Here is a 16,351-nt window from a genome sequence, read left to right as displayed (position 1 = left end):
AGACAAAAGGTTTTTGACCTTCAGAAATCAAGCAACGGCCTTAAAAAAAAAAAGCAACAGGCTTTAAAGTACCAATATCCTCTTACTAGGATAATAATGAAGTCTCCAAGGTTCACAGTTGGAGAATTGCAGAAGTTGTTTTTATTTAGTTTCCCCAGAGTCTCCCAGACTACGCCACCTCCATACCAACAAGCTGTTTGGAAGGCTTGCCAGAAGAAGGCCTCGACTGTCAACTCAACTACAAAGGTAAGCAACTGGAGTTTTCTAGACGTCATTTGAACATTGACTGGAACCAGGTTATATGGTCAGATTAGACAAAATAGTTTTTGGCTACACAAAGCTTGGTTTGGTGTAAAACGTTGGTCATGCAAAAAGGATCTGAAATTCCACTGGAGCAATGGAATCACTGTAAGATTACTTAATTTTCTCATCTCTGAGAATAGAAAATGTTTGATTTGTGTACACAATTTTGCATTTAATAACCGTGGGTGCCAATAATTCTGGACACTAAATAATGAATTTGGTGACCTGCCTCACTATCACCTTAGGTCAATGGGCATGTTATGGCTGGTACATATATGACTTTGTAGGCAAAGCAAGCAGTCTTGTACTGATCAGTAGCGCAGCAGAGGAGCCCATATGGTTCAGCTACAGTGCTCCTTGCACTGGGCACAATGCTATCTTCTGACGAATGATTTTGTGGGGGGGGGGGAACAAAGGCACCTAGTCATGCTGTTTCCACGTACTGTATGTGTCCCCATGCAATACTTCAAACGAATTTATTCATTCTTTTGTGAAAGAATGCATTTGTAATTGCGGTGGGCCAAATAGGACGTGAGAAACCTCACCAAAGTCAAAGATTGTTATTACGGAACGGCAGTTGATCTGCTAAAGAGATTGAGTGCAGAGGAGAAGTGCTTGTTATGTTTCGGCGGTGTGCAGGAAAACACTGCACTTAATACTGAGGTGTTGTTTAAAAGCCAAATCAGCCGAGCATCACCTTCTGGTGTCTGCTGCCCATGATTCGCAGTCATTTAGCCCTCATGCATTATGTATCAGATCTCACTGCTCCGCGGCTGCTCTCTATCAGAAAAGCCATTAAAGGTTCCTCCGTTCCGACATTATTACCGCTCCACCGTCATTTCATCTGATACCGTCGCAAACGTTTCAGCGCTTTTCTACCCCCGAGTGTACACACACGACCCATCGTCAAGTTTGTTAGGTCGCCAAAAAAAAAAGTTTTGTGTTTCGAAAAGGTAGCCTATTGTCACATCAATACCCATGTATTTTAAAAATGTACATGAGCTGATCGTGAATGTCATGAGAGTTGCTACGGGTTGCGTCCAGGGAATGAACGCAATGAAATGAGCTCTGACAAATCTGCCAGGTCTGCTACAAGAAACCGTGCAATAATCACAAAACCCACAATCATTCAATACTGCAAAATATGCTGACGTTGCTTCAAGGTGATAGTGAGAGAAAGTGATACAGGTACATTATTGACCGTAGCTTATTGTTAAATGCTGCTTTTGCTAGACATACAGTAGAGGCTAATCTCTTAGATGCTTTCTGTGGGATTTAGATTCCCTCTGGCAAACACTCATCTTTAAAATCCCAAGGCCAGCCACACAGCACTTTCAGAGATGTGCTTCGTTCAGGGGGAAGATTATGGCCTAGAGGTCGGCAACAGTGTGACAATTTTCGACAAAAGAACTGCTTTTCTACACACCCGCGTGCACACAGGTATACACACACATACATGCGCACGCACACACGCAACACACAGTCACACGCACTCACACACACACACGCGCGATCCTCAATCATTTGACGCAAGACACAGGCTATATGTGGAGCGTCACCGGCCTCGTTAAATTAGGGAAGAGCATTATCCTTTCGTCATGTGAAAATGCCCCACACTTTAACAGAAATGCATTCCTAATGAATCCATAATGAACAGAATTTATTTTCTATTAAAATAATGTGTTTTCACATCACTAGGATTAAATCAACAGCTTGATTTTTTACATATATATATTTTTTTAATAATAGAAATTCAATAACGTTTAGTGAGATGAACCCTTTTTCGCATACGCGATGACCATTTCTACTTACCGTTACCATTCGACACACACCTATTGAGGATGGGATTTAGCAGGCATGTCCTGAGGCTCTGGCACCTATATTAGTGGCAAATGTGGCCAATCTCTGTCTGACGGTCTCACTGGGCATAATCCCACAGGAAATACGCACCGCATGAAACCCATTATCAGAAGCTTGACGTTTTGTGAACACACATGAAACATTTTAAGAAATAAATTTAAAGCTGCCACTATAATTCTCTATTTTTGGTGGTACAACAATTTATCAAGGGAACAGAATCACAATCAGATGCCGCCTTTTCCTGCAAGCGTTACTGCTCATTGCAACGAAGCGGGCTGTCTCCTTTTCTATTTTACATATTGACAACAGGAATATACCCCACGGGAATTATTATTGTTGTTATTCATGATAAAAAATATTAATATTACGGTGTTCCAGAGGCATTCTCTTTTCAGACGTCAGGCGGATCATTCCGGAGAACGGCTACAGGCACCAATCAGGCCTAATGGCTCTCATTAGACTGTGAATCATAACATGGCTCCCTCGACAGACAACCTCACTTTAACAAGACCGCTCCAAAGTAATACACTTCTGAATGAGGCCGCCCTGTACTTCTCCCTCATTAAGAATACATGGCTTCAGTTTATTATTACAGAAGTTTGTGGATGTTTGGCAGTACAAACATTACACAGTACGAGATGCGTTTTTCCATATGTGCCGGATTGCCTTGGATCGTTTACGGTTACCTGTTAGAAAGCTGCTGAATGAGATGGATGGAAGCCAACTGAAAAAACGACAAAAAACAATGGAAATAGGTGGTTCACATTTTTTATTATTTTCTTACATTTACTGTATAAAAGCAGAATGCAACTCAATGCACATTGGTCCCTTTTCAGATTAGCTGAGCTCTTCGCTTGGTCAATGACACATGGAGCGAGCGTAAAGAACAGACACATGCATGCACGTAAAACGAGCCGAGCGAGTCTTTCAACATGACATACAAACACGCGTACCAAAACCAACATGATAGAAACGTTGAATAATGAGATGTATATTTAGCATTCCCTCAGGTAAATGAGCATGGGCGATACAATATAAAACCTAAATCATCCTCAACATATTCGCATTCGCATTAACGTCCAATAAAGTTTCATGAGCGTGAGTGGGCTAAGTTGGGGTCAATGGGTGGAAAAAGTGTCATTTTGAAGCACCAATTTTTAAAATTTATTTTTCATTTTATTTTACATTTCAGACTGAAATCTCACCATGAAAGGTCGCACTCATTTTTCTACCCATTTGGAATTGTTAAATATACTCTGCTATTGCATCAGCAGAACCCATTGCCACATTGGGAATACTGTGGCTGAATACGGTGCAAGCCTCTCATACACGTCAGTGTGCCAGCTGCTCATTTCTGCGCTACAAGCCAGATGGACTACTGCAGGATAGATAGCGTTAACTGCAGCATGTCAACACTCCACTAAAAACAACCATGACAGTGGCCATCAAAAGGTCTCCATTTATGAAACAAAATGAAGCAATTTATCACCGGTGAAATGGGCTTGATTTGTATCGAACATTTGATCACTTTGGCTATTTTTTTCAATCGCAGAAAGCTACTCTATGGCAGAGGAATTGGTCTGTAACTTTTTTTTAAACTGACAGGACTAGCAGGGGTGGTTGACACTTCATAGAGTTGTAAGGTATGCAGTTTTCCCCAAAGAAAAACAGAGTAATAGAAATGTCAATAAATGCCAGCTCCTGACGCCAGGCTAGGCCAGGCGTGTAAATGGCCTTGCTGACACGCTCAAGATTACCTTCTGTAATTCTGAACCGCGAACCGTGATCGCGATGTTCAGTGCTTCATCAAGCCTCCAAATCTGATCATGTAGCTTTTTGTGTTTCCATATTACACAGTGATACACACTGATACTGAGCATCACTGTGTGAAGAATCTTTTGGCTTTATTCATTTTAATGCTCTACTTAAAATAAGAAAGTCGTACCTTTTTTTTTTTTTGAGCACGGAGGATGGATAGGTGTGTGCTTTTTACCATTCACAAGCTGCACATTCCTTTTGGTTTCTCTTGATAATAAATCATTCTTTGCACTTTTATACAATTTCTAGGCATTTTGTGGAATACTGTCGTTATTCAGTTGGATGCATTTCACATAGACGACGCGCAGACGTGCACTTTGGGAAGGACAGACAGACGAGCCTGTCGGGCTTGTGTTCTCCAGAATGAGAATTAAGGGCCGCTCTGTGCGTCGGGAGCGGGGGGCGGTTTGACGGCCGGAGAGGTCTGGGATGGTGTGGAGGTTTGAGCAGGGGGGGTGGGGGCTTTTAGGCGCTTGGCTTCGATCTCCTCCCCGGGGTGGTTGTCGCCGCTGGCCTTGGCGCCGGGCTGCTGGGACTGGGCGCTGAGGGAGCGCAGGGCGCTCACCTTCCCCAGCCGCGCCTCCAGCTCCTCCTCACACGCCTGCAGCAGGGCGGACGTCCTCTCTGAGTCCCAGCGCAGCACCGGCCCCATGGAGGAGACGCCCTCCTTCACCACCATCTGCACACGGACACACACACAGGAACGCACGCACGCACGCCCGCACACACGCACACACACACACACACACACACACACACACACACACACACGCACACACGCACACACGCACACACGCACACGCACGCACGCACACACATACACACACACACAGGAACGCAAGCACACACACGCACACACATACACATGCACACACACACATGCACACACACGCACGCACACACACACATACACACACACAGGAACGCAAGCAAGCACACGCACGCATGCACGCACGCACACACACACACACACACAAGAACGCAAGCAAGCACACACACGCACGCACACATATGCACATACACACATGCACATACACGTACACACACACACACACATGCACATGCACACATGAACGCACACACACACATACACACACACACACACACACACACACACACACAAGCATATACACACATACAGGAATGCACACACACATACACACACACACACGCACATTGTCAAAACTTAATAATGGATTGTGAAATGGTTACTTAATGGTTCATGGCCAACACTCATTGACCACTATTTATTAATATTAATGCTTAATTAATAATAGTTAATGAAGGATACTGAGGTAAGAGAACCATTTTATTCTTTTCTCATTACAAGATCATATTGCCTGACTGTGTTCCTTAAGATTTGAATTAGAAAGACCTGCACACACTGTGAAAGCCTGAACAGTTTGCCCAAGGTTACATTTCCACATGAGGAGCAGATGAATTGGTCCACCTAACCATAACCATTACGTCCCCCACAGTAAAGGGAGAGGGGCATATTGTAATAATAAATAAAATAATAAAAAATATTGCCATCAAGCATGGATACATTCACAGAAAACGTATGAAAACGCAAACGCAATACAAAGTTTCTCTGCTCCAAGGCTTGCACATTTTAAAGTGAGATTGTCTTCCTTTTATGGTCATCTTGCATAGGTTGGAGACCATCTCATTTTACGTCGCTTTGGATGAAAGCGTCTGCTAAATAAATGCAATGTAATGTAAAAGCCATCTTGTGGCGTAGGAAAGAAGAAATCTGATGTCAGAAAATATTCTACGCTGCCTCTTCATTCTACCCGGACACGTCAGACTATGGTCCAGATTGTTCTGTTCACGAATATAGTTCAGCGTGCTTCAAAGTGAAGCAAAAAAACCCACTTTGTTCTGCATTTGGTCATACGTCGTTCTGTGTTAAGGAAATGAAAAGGCAAAGAAGGACAGTGCCACCTTGTGGACATACGTTGAAAGTACACACTGTTCCCATTCAACTCTCCGCTTGGAGCTCTATGGAGCACTTGCTCCTGAAAACTGATGTGTGATAACTGGAAAAATAATGTTAGGGCACAACCTACTCTCCCCTCCAAATGTATTGGGACAGCAAGGCCAATTCCTTTGTTTTTGCAATACACTGGAGATAAAAAGATTAACACCAGACAAGAGTTTAGAATATCAGCTTTCATTTCCTGGTATTTACACCTAGATGTGTCAAACTACTTAGAACATAGCACCTTTAGTATCAGACAAACAAGTATAGATAAAAAATACCAGGAACTAAAAGCTGAAATTTGGATCTGTCATCTCATGTACATCTTTTGACCTCAAACTCAATTGTATTCAGTGTATAGCAAAAACAAAGGAATTTATCTTGCTGTTCCAATACTTTTGGAGGGGAATGCACTTACTGGGATGCAATAGTGTGCGCCTTCTCAATTCAGGACATGTGCTCCTTGAAAAAACATTAACATAGAGCCCTGCGGCCATGATAAGACAAAGTTCCCCTCGCCACAGGTGAATTACGCTTACCTGGAGCTCCTCGTTTGAGAGGCGGGTTTCGGGGCTGGTCTTCCCCTTCAGGACCATCAGAGTCCTGGGACTGAACATGCAGGAGGGGGCCCCCACCATCCCGTCCGTCTCCACAGTGCTGTCCTCTCCTGCAGGCAGCACAGCAGTCTCGTTACCACGGACACTCAGGTGCGTCGAACACGCTTTAAAGCCAAGTTTCTACAGTGCAAAGCCATGGCTGGGGGGGGGGGGGCAAGCCCTGGGGGCAAGCCTGAAATCTTTAATCTTTAAATATCTACAGTAGTGTTCATTCACTGAACACTCCTGTAGGTATTTAAATCTTGACTTCACCAACTGCTTCAACAGTTTAAACTGTTATTGTGTCAAATTCACCACAGACCAAATAAAGAGACTGTAAGCATGGAACTTCATTTGAGTTGCATATATACTGGGGAACAGCGCTGTTAAATGCATGGTGTTAACTGGGATTAGGCTCAGCAGACCAGGGGTTCTGAAGGATGCAGTTGTGTAAGATGGTGGCCATAGCCTCTGATCAATAGGTGGTGTCACATGTGTGCTCATATGCCACTTCCTGCCTCTCTCAGCCATGGCTGTTGTGTAATAAAACGCTATTCATCACCGTCAGCCGTGCAGCCACTCCAGAGCCGCTGTCCCTCCCAAAAGAAGGGAATGTACGGCATTCGATAGCGGCTTGTTTAAATCCTCTCCCAGCAAAATATGATTATGACTGAAGTTCCTGACAGAATCAGGACACTGCGCTTGACTTTACCATTCACTCTCTCTCTCCCGGAAATTAGTATTAATTTTTAATTATGAATGTTGCCCTCGCCGACATTGAGGGTGACATTGGCTCAGGCGGTAAGAGCGGTCGTCTGGCAGTCGGAGGGATGCCCTTTCGATCCCACCCTGGGTGTGTCGAAGTGTCCCTGAGCAAGACACCTAACGAGCTGGTTGGTGCACGGCAATTGTTGGTGTGTGAGTGTGTGTATCAATTGGTGAATGAGAAGCATCAATTGTACAGCGCTTTGGATAAAGGCTAACCATTTACCATTTGAACGTTAAAAACTTGGGAATTTGCTTATTTGGAATATAGCTTATCTGTTTTTTGTTTTTTTTTTCATTTGAGGAAATTGTATGTATGAATTGGTGAATGGGAAGCATGGAATGTACAGCGTTTTCTTTTTTTTCCACAATGAGGAAATTCCATTGTTTGGAATGTCACATGAATTGCCGTTTCACTTATTGAATGAGATTACAGTGAACACACTTGTGAATATTTTAATACAGCACCTATAATATAAAGATCTGAAAGCACACAACTGTCACTCTCTGGATCCTATGCAATACACTCAGGATAATGGATAATATCACAAGCGCAGGATTTAAAAAATGTTGTGTTCCACTTTCAAGAACAATAGTACATATTTAAAATTGGCCCGGCCCCCGCAGACTCTTCTGATCTATAATTCACCAGCTCCATCTGGTGGCCCTGCTGAGCAATAACAATCAAAAAGTGGGATCACTAAATAAATACTACTGTGTAAGTCCAAATATATCATAAGAGGTCTCATGCAATTGCTTTCCCATCAGGGTCTTGTTTTCCCCTGTTTTAGCGAGACAACAGTATAGAGACAATGAGGCTCCAGGGAACTGGGCACTGGGCAGCCCACCATATTAACTGAGTGACTAAACCTTTTGGTTCAAAGGAGTCAGTTATCGACAGTTAATTGCACCTTTACCCATTATGCGGTTAATGAAATCTCATTCTCCACTCTTAATGAAAGCTCATTCTCCATGCAGCACTGTGCTCTCTGTCTGCCCCTATGGGGGAAGGGGCTCCTGTGTGTAACTGGCTGGGTGGCTGCCTCTCACCCTCCTGGCTGGGCTCCTCCTCACCCTCCTGGCTGGGTGTCCGGCTGTTGTCCTTCTCCGCGGCCTTCAGGTAGAGCTGGAGCAGCTCCTTGGACTGCCGCTCCTCCTCCCGGCGGTCCAGCACCCTCTGCAGGGTGTCCTGGAGCTTCAGGGCCTTTCCCTCCCTGAAGCCCAGCGCCTTCGCCAGCTCAGGCCCGGGGACATCCACCAGGCTCTGCAAACACACGTCCACACCCCCGTCACATGACTCCCCACAGGTCCACACCCCCGTCACATGACCCCCACACATCCACACCCCCGTCACATGACTCCCCACAGGTCCACACACCCGTCACATGACTCCCCACAGGTCCACACCCCCGTCACATGACCCCCCCACACGTCCACACCCCCGTCACATGACCCCCCACACGTCCGTCACATGACCCCCACATGTCCACACCCCCGTCACATGACTCCCGACAGGTCCACACCCCCGTCACATGACCCCCACACATCCACACCCCTGTCACATGACCCCCCACACGTCCACACCCCCGTCACATGACCCCCCCCACACGTCCACACCCCCGTCACATGACCCCCCCCACACGTCCACACCCCCGTCACGACACCCCACAGGTGCACACCCCCGTCACATGACCCCCCCACACGTCCACACCCCCGTCACGACACCCCACAGGTGCACACCCCCGTCACGACACCCCACAGGTGCACACACCCGTCACATGACTCCCCACAGGTCCACACCCCCGTCACATGACCCCCCCACACGTCCACACCCCCGTCACATGACCCCCCACACGTCCGTCACATGACCCCCACATGTCCACACCCCCGTCACATGACTCCCGACAGGTCCACACCCCCGTCACATGACCCCCACACATCCACACCCCTGTCACATGACCCCCCACACGTCCACACCCCCGTCACATGACCCCCCCCACACGTCCACACCCCCGTCACATGACCCCCCCCACACGTCCACACCCCCGTCACGACACCCCACAGGTGCACACCCCCGTCACATGACCCCCCCACACGTCCACACCCCCGTCACGACACCCCACAGGTGCACACCCCCGTCACGACACCCCACAGGTGCACACCCCCGTCACATGACACCCCACAGTCCACACCCCCGTCACATGACACCCCACAGGTCCACAGCCCCATCACATGACCCCCCACAGGTCCACACCCCCGTCACATGACCCCCACATGTCCACACCCCCGTCACATGACCCCCACACATCCACACCCCCGTCACATGACCCCCCACACGTCCACACCCCCGTCATATGACCCCCCCCACACGTCCACACCCCCGTCATATGACCCCCCCCACACGTCCACACCCCCGTCACATGACCCCCCCACACGTCCACACCCCCGTCACGACACCCCACAGGTGCACACCCCCGTCACGACACCCCACAGGTGCACACCCCCATCACATGACACCCCACAGTCCACACCCCCGTCACATGACACCCCACAGGTCCACAGCCCCATCACATGACCCCCCACAGGTCCACACCCCCGTCACATGACCCCCACATGTCCACACCCCCGTCACATGACACCCTTCAGGGTTTGACATTCCCCCTGAAGCTGGTGCACTCCAGTGGTATTGCCATTAATTAAGCCTCTGCTCTGGTGCCAAAGAGAACATTTACCCATTGAAGTCCATCCAAAGACATGCAGGTTAGGTTAATTAGAGAGGCTAAACTGCCCCTTGGTGTACTCCTTGACCAGGGCACTGACCTCAGAACTGGAATTGGTCCCTGGGCACCGTACTATGGCTGCCCACTGCTCCTCGGTAACTACATCACATTACATTATTGCCATTTGGCAGACGCTCTTATCCAGAGCGACATACATTTGATTAGACTAAGCAGGAGACAATCCCCTGGAGAAATGCGGGGTTAAGGGCCTTGCTCAAGGGCCCAACGGCTGTGCGGATCTTATTGTGGCTACACCAGGATTAGAACCACCAACCTTGTGTGTCCCAGTCATTCACCTTAACCACTATGCTACAGGCCGCCGGGATGGGTTAAATGCAGAGGACACATTTCAGTGCCTTCTAAGTTGACTCTCATCTAAAATTCAAAACTATGAATTTATCCTGGTCAAATTATACTGTTTTGTAGTACATTTAAATTCTAAAATTTCTTCACACCTAATTCTACAGAACGAATTACTCTCCTGGGACACCACAAAAGAAGATTTCTAACATGCTTATTCGTTCCTTCAAGTTAGGTGCCCAGTGCCCAGTGCAGCTCCTATTGGAATTGAACTGATTAGTTAAACATTTGACAGGGACAATGCACATTAATAACATTTCTGTAAGAGCACCAGAGTTAGCCAGGAGGCTAATTTTCATGTCATTTTCTGCAGTGCCTGGGCTGTGGGTGGAGATAACCCACGGGATGACGGGGAGACGACAGCGCTAACCACCACGCCAGCATGACGCCCGAGGAACCAAAACCATGGAACTGCTAACCGGAAGTGGTCTCCGCTTCTTGTACATCTCGATGAGCCGACCACAGTACAGTCAGAAACACTCAAGAGTGTGGCACTGGATGTATAGTGGGAAGGGGGGGGGGGGGGGGGGGGGTGGTTGATGAGCTTACCACAGTACATAGAGTCAGAAACATTCAGAGTGTGGCACTGGATGTTTAGTGAGGAGGGGGGGTGGGGGGGTTGATGAGCTTACCACAGTATATAGAGTCAGAAACACTCAGACTGAGGCACTGGATGTATAGTGGGGTGGGGGGGGGGGGGGGTGGGGGGGGCGTACCTGAAGTTCAGCCTCAGAGAGTAGTATGATGCTGGCCAGGTCCTGCTTTAGCTTGCTAGCCGTTTCGCGCCAAGCTTCCATGCTGCTGAAGGCACTGTCCACCATGTCACCCTCCAGCACGCGAGATTCTCGGGTCAGCCATGCCGTACCTCCGTCAACTGCAGAAAACGCACAGTACAGGGTGAGGGAAGTCAAACAGTACAACAACAGCAGGCGGTTTACTTCAGCTTTATTTACTCACTGATAGTCTGCCTTTATCAAGTTTGTGTGGATTATAGCACATTTATACCAGCAGAACACAGGGCAAAGTGCAGCGTAATCACAAGGCGAGCACAAACAACTGGAGATTTAGGTGTTAGCAATGGCCTCCGGCAGTGAAAGAAAGGTGTCGTTAACTGCCAAACAGATATGCTGTCACTATTGATCAAGTGTGGGACGGGTTCACTGGTGATGTTGGCAGTGTAATACCAGGGACGGGATCACACCTACACAGTGTTTACCGATCTTGGAAGTGGCAGTTTTATCATTAAGGAGTATTTGGTGATGGCCCAGAACACCAAGTGGCCGAGTGTTAAACTAAGAACCAGAATACGGCCCTGTATTTCACAAAGTGCATTTCTGTGCTTTTTAATCAAGCATTTACAACAGATCCCCCCCAGAACACAAACCACACCATGCACGCACATACACACACAAACCACACCTTACCATACGCACACACAAACCACACTTTACCATACGCACACACAAACCACACTTTACCATACACACACACAAACCACACCTTACCATACGCACACACAAACCACACCTTACCATACGCACACACAAACCACACCTTACCATACGCACACACAAACCACACCATACCATACGAACACACAAACCACACCATACCATACGCACACACAAACCACACCTTACCATACGCACCCACACAAACCACACCTTACCATACGCACACACAAACCACACCTTACCAGACGCACACACAAACCACACCTTACCAGACGCACACACAAACCATACCTTACCACACACGCACACAAACCACACCTTACCATACGCACACACAAACCACACCTTACCATACACACACACAAACCACACCTTACCATACGCGCACACACAAACCACACCATACCATACGCACACACAAACCACACCTTACACCCCACACAAACCACACCTTACGCACCCACACAAACCACATCAAACATACACACACCAAACCCACATACCATACATACACACACACACACACACACAAACCACATCAAACATACACACACACAAACCACACCTTACCATACGCACACACAAACCACACCTTACCAGACGCACACACAAACCACACCTTACCATACACACACACAAACCACACCTTACGCACACACACAAACCACATCAAACATACACACACCAAACCAACATACCATACCATACACACACACACACAAACCACATCAAACATACACACACACAAAACCCACATACCATCCCATACATACACGCACACACAAACACACACCCTGCCACATTGCAGCCGAGAGGATGTTTCATATTTATAAATGCCTTGGGGAGTGATACATAATTCATAACATCTCAGGATGGTGCTCCTCTTGATTAGGTTGTCACTCAAGAAAATTTCAAAGTCAAAAAGAAAATTTAATTCGCACCTCATCCCCCCTCAACCAAATGATTTCTCATCCGCACTTTGATGTGATTATTATGTTTTTTGTATGGCCTTGTTGATGTCTCCTGAACGCAAACAGGGCCCGCGTGATGATACAGGCACTCAAATTACATTTATGGAAATTATTTTTCTACATACAACGAGAGGGTTATTATGCATCAGCAATGACTTAATGCTTTTGTCTTCAGACCAGAGTGACACTGGGAATTATGGGTCCAAAGCAATTACTGTCGATCAGTGTAAAAGTAAATGTGTTTAGGGCAGTGTAGTGGTTTGAGCATTGAGTTATGGGCTACACTGTGATAGACTACTTTGTACCACTTATAAGCCACTGCAGTCATTCCCTCCATCCAGCTACTTAAATAAAACATGCATCCATAAGTATGAACATCATCAAATATAATAAGGTCAGCACCTTCATCACCTTGGACATTGGGATGTGCATAATAAATAATTGTTAGTAATTATACAATGATATTACGAGCAACACAGTGCCAAGTGCAGGGTGGAACAAGAAAAAACAAAAATCTCCCAAAAGAAAACGAACGCTATAATACAGGTTTCCATTCACAAAGATGAAAAACCTCATAATACTATCTATGTATGTTTTAATCCAGACATTATCCTGATTATATACACCAGCGTACACTGCATCTCACACAAAAAACAGAAAAAAAAACTAAACAAAAAAAACATGCCATCTTTCCATACGAGCTGGATGTGGGACAAAGGCACGTTCAGCTGGAGATCTCCTTCTCAAAGCAGAGACATGCAGAATGACATCCTGAACGTGCCCGTGCCCATTGTGAATGGCAGTCCAGTGGGATGCACCACAACGTCGCCCAGCAGAAGACGCTTCCTGCCGGCGGGGCATCCAGATCTGATCGCTCAAGTGCAGGCCTGCTCGATCTTATCCGACCAGGACCGGTGCGGGGGCAGGTTTTGCTTTTCGGGCTGGAAGCCTGTCTGGGCCTGCGGTGAACCAGGCCTACTGCTCTGCGGTAAGAACTGCACCGCCCCAGAACTCAACTGCTGGGCAAAAATCTGGAATTGGCAATATCTGCCTCAAAGGCACGTAATTCAAGCCTTTCCAAAACTGACAGGGGATGAATGCCTAATTTTTTATTTTTTTGTAACAATAAGTTGTACTGCAGCACCCGTTGTGTCGCACGTTAAAACAACAAGCTGTAAAGCAGGAATCCCAGGACTGCATCCAATCTTTTGCGATAAAGCAAATGCCGAATCCCCAAACGATACTCGAGCGGCGTTGTTGAGGGAGGATAACGGACTTACTTTTGGCTATGGGGGCCCACCGCTCTCTCTCGTGCAGAAGCATAAATTTGGTGTGCGTGGGTAAGCACAGGAAGTAGGCCTCGTCCGCCACGATCGTCCCGTCGTCCTCCAGCACCACTGTGACAGGGGTGGCGGGGTCGAAGCCCAAAGACTCGACGCCTGCAGGGGGGGGGGTGGGTGGGGGGTGGGGGGGATAGCGACAGTGGGTTCAATTAAACTTTGGCATCACAGCTTAATTAAACTTCAGTTAAAACTATTGAAGGAGAACAATAGGGAAAGTAGACACAAGACTGTTCCACTTTCTCCCCCATCACATCCCAGTTATTTAGCAATAGCGGTTTCATTCAACGTGACATGCATTTTATGACACTAAGCTGGACCAATCCCCCCCCCCTTGGGGGCAATGTGGGGTTAAGGGCCTGGCTCTACTGCCCAACAGCTGCTTATTGTTGCCACACTGCGGGGCTTGAACCACCAACCTACCAGGTCCCAGTCAAGCACCTTAACCATTAAGCTACAGACCACCCATCCCGCATTTCTGGGGCATAATAATTCCATAACTTCGGAATAGGAATGTTGGTTTACCAGCCACACCTGCTCAGGGAAGTGCACACTTCATGCTCCAGGCAGAAATATTTGTATAGTCAAACATTGAAAATAGCCTCCTTTTATTCAAATATGACAGCAGTCAGACACGTTCCCAATAGTCTAATGGCTTAAGAGTTCTTTCCAAGGAAATGCTCAGCATTAAAAAAAATATATATTACAAATAAAAAAACAGAACTAGCCCCGTTTGCCTGCAAAACTGCAAAATTTCTATTTACCCTAAAAAAGGGTAGTATCCCCTTTGCAATCGCAGTACTGTATATTTTTAATTTTTTTGATAATTAAGCTTTTCTTCAGAATGAATTTAAAGGGTAGGTTAGACATTATTAGCAGCCCGTCATATTTAGTTCCGACCCTGGCAAATGTACGGTTATAATCAAAGGACCACGCCCAGCGCATAACTTCGAAGGCTGATCTGTCAAACTCACTCACGGCATGCCCGAGCACGTGAAACAGCCTTCGCGGAATTCCAGGTGTTCGTATGCACATTTGCGTAGGGTTATACTACATCTGTAACTGCATTTATTTTAACTTCCTTATTACAACTGAGTAATGACGAGGAATCGCGTTAAAAAAAAATAGAAACCATTTTAAGAGTTGCTAACAATGTAGCTGCGAGACCGCAGCTTTCCTTCACGCTTTGCTGGCATTTAAAATACCTACTGACCCACTCTCACCTGGGCGGCTAAAGTAATTCGTTGAGCCGCTACATTATCCGATCCTCATGACATGCATATCGGAAATTAAGCGTTGAAACAATCAGATCGATACGAATGCTTCCCTTATAGTTTCCCGCCTCGTTTGATTCATTTAGTATAGTTATGGTTTTAGCAGGAATGTGGCTACATAATATGACGGATATGTACACTTACCTTTCTCTTTTAGTTGACTCAAAGAAGGGACCACTAAACCATACGATTTTTGACGAGTGTAGTTACAGACTTTGCAAGGTTTCAGTTCTGACATTACGGTGCTATCTAAATTAAATTATCAATTGATAGTAACAATAAAAAAGCGCAAAGAAAGCTTTTTGTCGCAAACAATAATAATTCCGAAACCATTAGCAGCACACTCCGTTTCCATCAGGTAGGCTACTTCAGTTGCTTCGAGAGGTGTCGACGCAGCAGTGATGGTGTGGACTTCTGGGAGCTGTAGTGTAGGCTATATTAGCCAGGCTGTACTAATGGAGTCAGTTGTGTGTAAGTTAAAACAATTGATATCAATAGGGTGACCAGCTGTCCGTTTATCATCGCAAACATGAATACACATATTGTAGGGTTATACACAACAAAAATCGTTGCTGCAGGCCAATGTAAACACTGGAAATGTAAAGTTTTATTGAAGCAAGACCCGTCGTTGAACGAGACAACAGAGTACCACCTTTCTCAAGAGTTCAGATTTCTTGTACAGAAAGGGTGGAGCCTATCGAGGTTAAGGAAGTAGTGCACTTGCAAGAAAGCTTTCGAATGGACTCCACCTGATTGACTGTTAATTGTGTAGTTTTTTCAAATATGTTTCTTCATCTAAAATGTCATTGTCCGTGATCTTAAATGCAATTTAAATGTACCCCTTTTCAA

General features: G+C 46.4%; 1 protein-coding gene across 1 annotated transcript; it reads right to left on the bottom strand.

The window, feature by feature from the left end:
- Positions 1-2,915: 2,915 nt before the first annotated feature.
- dffa (DNA fragmentation factor, alpha polypeptide) lies at positions 2,916-16,117 on the bottom strand. The gene is made up of 6 exons (XM_061257816.1): positions 15,647-16,117; positions 14,169-14,327; positions 11,180-11,337; positions 8,374-8,587; positions 6,502-6,629; positions 2,916-4,660 (listed from the first exon to the last, which is right to left on the bottom strand). The coding sequence occupies exons 1-6, from the start codon at positions 15,738-15,740 to the stop codon at positions 4,352-4,354; spliced, it is 1,062 nt and encodes a 353-aa protein (XP_061113800.1). The 5' UTR covers positions 15,741-16,117; the 3' UTR covers positions 2,916-4,351.
- Between the last annotated feature and the right edge of the window lie 234 nt (positions 16,118-16,351).

This window comes from Conger conger, chromosome 10 (assembly GCF_963514075.1).
Source record: "Conger conger chromosome 10, fConCon1.1, whole genome shotgun sequence".
Classification (NCBI taxonomy): Eukaryota; Metazoa; Chordata; class Actinopteri; order Anguilliformes; family Congridae; genus Conger; species Conger conger.
The sequence above is the reverse complement of the archived record's forward strand: the minus strand, read 5'-3'. Positions and strand labels throughout refer to the sequence as shown.